This window comes from Mizuhopecten yessoensis, unplaced genomic scaffold, assembly GCF_002113885.1.
Source record: "Mizuhopecten yessoensis strain PY_sf001 unplaced genomic scaffold, ASM211388v2 scaffold11033, whole genome shotgun sequence".
Taxonomy (NCBI): domain Eukaryota; kingdom Metazoa; phylum Mollusca; class Bivalvia; order Pectinida; family Pectinidae; genus Mizuhopecten; species Mizuhopecten yessoensis.
Genome location: NW_018408845.1, coordinates 906,852 through 911,508, shown reverse-complemented (window position 1 = coordinate 911,508; position 4,657 = coordinate 906,852). Strand labels below are relative to the sequence as shown.

The following is a 4,657-nucleotide window of genomic DNA, read 5'->3' as shown; positions in this document are numbered from 1 at the left end:
CATATAAAATTTGAGAAAGATCCCTCTGGTACTTCTTGAGAAATAGCGATAACAAACTTTCAATATCAAAATCCAAGATGGCTGCCTGTCGGCCATGTTGTTTATCCGATCAGTCTCAAAAATTGCCCTGCACAGCTAAGGACCAAGGGGAACCTACATATAAAATTTGAGAAAGATCCCTCTGGTACTTCTTGAGTAATAGCGATAACAAACTTTCAATATCAAAATCCAAGATGGCTGCCTGTCGGCCATGTTGTTAATCCGATCAGTCTCAAAAATTGCCATGCACAGCTAAGGACCAAGGGGAACCTACATATAAAATTTGAGAAAAAAACCTCTGGTACTTCTTGAGAAATACCGATAACAAAGAATTGTTTACGGACGGACCACGGACAACGGACGGACGACGGACCACGGACGCAGGGTGATTTGAATAGCCCACCATCAGATGATGGTGGGCTAAAAATCAGAACAAACAATTTTTAACAAATTTCTCCCTTCGGAAGTAGCCGTCATATGTTTCCTTGTGTCTACTTTGATTAAGTGTTCGAAGAAAGATAACTTGATACACTAAAAATAATCTCTACAGTGACCTGCAACAGGGACAGTATATACGTCCCTGCCTGCAAGAACAAAAGCTTCACTTGGAATTAAAAAAAAATCTTTGATTGTCAAATTAATTATCAAAAAAACTTTTTTTAAATTTCACATTTTTGAATGATTTTTCAAGATGTCAAATTGAACGAATTCATGTAATTTTATAAATTTATTTATTTTATTTATTTAGTTATAATATAGAATCTGTTATTATTTTTTTCTGCAGTTTTATATCGGTTTTGGTTGATGGTATGTTATTTCTCATTTTGTTCTGTTTAAAATTGGTTAAAATTGGAAGTTCATTGCATTACAAGGTTTACGTTTTATTGAAAACACTGTTTATCGACATAAGAATGTCTCCTTGGCTCTTCGGAAGTGGACAAAAATCGGCGAGGAGATGTGGCCTCATTTGCATACGACATTTTCGTACGTTTGTCAGACTACAAAAAAGACCGGTTCATGAATGATATATCATCGTTTTTTCAGGTATGGGTTCATTTTGAGCAAGATAAAAAGTGCATTAAGCAAAACTGCATATTTATGCGTGTTTTTTAATCGGTGATTATTTCTGATGTTTTCCGGACGAACTTCCGTTATTTTTTGAGTCAGTTTACAGACGATGGCAAAACGTCTAAAATATCCTTGTGTTGTGTCCAGCAGGTCACGTAGTTACTAGATATAGCTTGATAAAATGGCTGCGCGGAAATACATAACGCGCGGAAACTGGTGACTACAGTAGACGATATATGTCAAAATGTCCAAAGTCTGGTTGAGTTTACAAAAATAGCTTACAACAACAAGAAAACCATTGGACCATATCGCAAGACATTATGCCAAACAGTTGTATAAGTTGAATAATTCATACCTCAGATGTCGGCAACTTTTTTAAAACTTGACTTTCAGCAATGCAACAACAGTGAACCCGGAAATGAAAAGTATAAAAAATGTAATTGTCGTAAAATTAGAGGAAATATGCTATGATTATTTAAAGTTAACAAACCAGAACAGGGATGATATATAAACTCTGATAATTCGTCGTATCATCTTGTTTGTTTGAAATAATCATTCATGCATACAAAATTGTTTTGTTTACGACATAAAAAAAACGTGTATAGCATCTCTGAAATGTTTGTTTTAGGAGTGGTCTATTGAAAGCGTTCCATTGACATTGAATGCCTGTCAAGAAGGGGTTCAGAAAGAAAATCCTTGACGCAGAGAATAAGACAAAAAGCCCTACAAATGCATGCATAAGACATTTCATTTCTTCAATGCACATAAGGTGGGCAATTGATGTTTCGAACTGATGGTTGAACTGTCTTAGTAAATGAGGCAGAATGCGGAAAATGCTTCCTGGTATTGGCGTGCTCGGTACCACAACATCAATACGATCCTATGTTCCACTTTTGAAATCATGTGGGTTTCACGTTGCCGCATTGTGGGGTCGAACGAAGGAGGAAGCAGACGAGCTAGCCAAAGAATTGAACATACCATTCAGTACAAATAGGGTGGATGAAGTCCTGCTCAATAGAGACGTGGATGTTGTTGTTATAAGCTGCCCCCCTCACCTCCAATCACCTATTGCCGTAAAAGCCCTGGGGATAGGTAAGCACGTACTATGTGGGGCACCGGCAGGACCATGCCAGGTAGATGCTTTACGGATGGTTAACGCCTCAAGATATTACCCGCGATTAATGTCATTCATTGTTTTCGGATTGCGCTTCTTGCCAACAATTTGCAAGATGAAACAACTTATGGAAGACAGTTTCATTGGAGACATGACCATTTGCGAAGTCAACATACATTTTGAAGCTAGTCCAAAAGAAAAGTTTGATTGGATGTGTGATGAAATGATGGGAGGCGGGGTTCTTAATACAATAGGAAATAATATAATTGATGTCATTTCATATCTGACTGGTCAAAAAGCTACACAAGTTCATGGAATGTTGAAAACCTATACAAAACAAACCGAAAAAATCAAAGGTATCAGAGAAATAACTAGTGATGATTTCTGTTCCTTTCAAATGGAACTTGACAAAGGATCCTGTGCTACTGTTACCATCAACAGTCATATACCTGGTGTGTTCCTACAGGAAATACTCATGGTAGGAACGAAAGGTCGTCTGATTGCCAAGGGTGCAGACTTGTATGGTCAGAAGCATTCGGAAAAGAAAGAGAGACTTATACACTTTGATCCCATCAACTTCAAAGAGGAGGAGAGACATGGAGTTTCAGATAAAACTAGAGCAGAGATTGCCACACCATATTTAAAGGGAATCATTAGGATGATCGAAGCAGTAAAAGATGCTTTTGAGAAAGAAGAAGAACGACAGAGTTACTGTCAAGATCCAGTATTGCAGGCAGCAAATTTTGAAGACTCACTGTATGTTCAGACTGTTGTGGACGCCATAAGAAAATCAAATAAAACCAAAGAATGGATAAAGGTTACCATGATGAAAGAAGAGCCTGATCCTAATCCGTTTCTGTCCTCGTCAATCCGCAGCAGCACATACTCATTGCACTAAGCTTTCAGCAAAGATGCAGTTAATTAACTCACAGCACTAATGTGTTTTCAAGGAAAAATTGATAATGCATTGATAAATAAATGTAAAAAGAAATATTTTGTGATATATTTATTTAACAGGGATTAGGAAGAGTGGATTCTTGAGTCGTATGGGAAGAAAATTGAAATGACACATTATAATAAAGAAAATTTAATATTGATTGATAAGAACAAGCCCTGTAGTAAGATGAAAAGATAAAAAAGAATAATGTCCATAATATGTCTTAGCCTTCCTAAGGTAGCAGTGTACAGTAGCGTACGGTGGTTCCTAAGGTAGCAGTGTACGGTGGCCATGGGTGATATTTTTGTACAATGAATAACCTCTGTAATATTACATGTATCAAAAGTTAAAAAAATCAGCTCTAAAATTGGCATATACATGATGAATTGGACTACATGGGCTTCACATTTTTAAAAAAATATTTTAATTTGGCTTGAGACTACATTTTTGGCCAATTACGAATCTGTGTCTACACAACAAAAGCTAGCTTTTCATGTAGTCTATTTTTGTACTGAGCACATGTGTAAATATTGTGAAAAATCCAGTTTGCAACCTATGCTAAAACATGAGTATTTCTGTGACCGAGTAGGTGATATTTAATTAAGGCAGGTTTTAAGAAGACAATTACTACTTGCGTGGGTCAAATTTTGGGTTAAAAATCATGTTTTTTTGCATTTTTTTGCATTTTTTGATGTGGTAACAAAATCACTTTTCGAAAAAAAAATCATTCTTCTAAAAAAACTGTATTCAAAACGTAGTTTAGAAATACATATATATATATATGTAGGTGTGTTGTGCAGGTTGAATCCGCTATCCATGTTTATCCGAGACATGTCCTTTATTTTTAGGGTCAAACCATTTCTACTGTACTCTGCTACCTAATCACTTGATTTCTTCTGACTAACTATATATAAATGATTTGTTTTAACCCTTTCACCACTGAAGACCATAATTGACTCCTCCAGATCAATGCATGGTAGAGTCTACTAAAGTGACATAGGGATGAAAGGGTTAAGTAATCATTAAAAAGATGTACTGATTTGGTTGGTAAAAGATTGATTATCTCCTCTCTGAATAATGTTTTGTTAATTGTTTTATAACATCAGAATCTGGGAGATTTAGTGTTGACGGTTAGGACACATTTGGATGTTACTGTTTAGGATCAGTTATTGAATCTTCACTGATATCGCCAGAATTTTGTCTTCATTCTATGAAAACACAAATAATTATAGCCATGTATTTATTCATCAATATTTTTCCTCAATAGGAACATTTTTCTCACTGGTTAAGTTGCACAATGGTGTTTGAAAAAGATATTACAATTGCAAAGTTATACTTGTAGTAACTCCACTTTATCTCTTAAATGTTATATAACAATAATACTAATACAAGTTAATATAAACCACTTTTTTATCTCTTCAATTGAATTTCACAAATGTTTTTCAACACAAAATTTTATCAAGATATTTTTATAGCTGTTCAACCTTTTTTTGCAAAAG

At 35.3% G+C, this 4,657-nt stretch overlaps 1 protein-coding gene across 1 annotated transcript; it reads left to right on the top strand.

Annotated features, from left to right (window-relative positions):
* The first annotated feature begins 1,771 nt into the window (after positions 1-1,771).
* Positions 1,772-3,463, top strand: LOC110464801 (glucose-fructose oxidoreductase domain-containing protein 1-like). Its single transcript, XM_021520233.1, has one exon. The coding sequence runs from the start codon at positions 1,932-1,934 to the stop codon at positions 3,117-3,119; it is 1,188 nt and encodes a 395-aa protein (XP_021375908.1). The 5' UTR covers positions 1,772-1,931; the 3' UTR covers positions 3,120-3,463.
* Positions 3,464-4,657: the final 1,194 nt, after the last annotated feature.

Bases quoted from the DNA above. Each gene is read 5' to 3' on its own strand.
- LOC110464801 (XM_021520233.1), top strand. From the start codon at position 1,932: ATGCGGAAAATGCTTCCTGGTATTGGCGTGCTCGGTACCACAACATCA.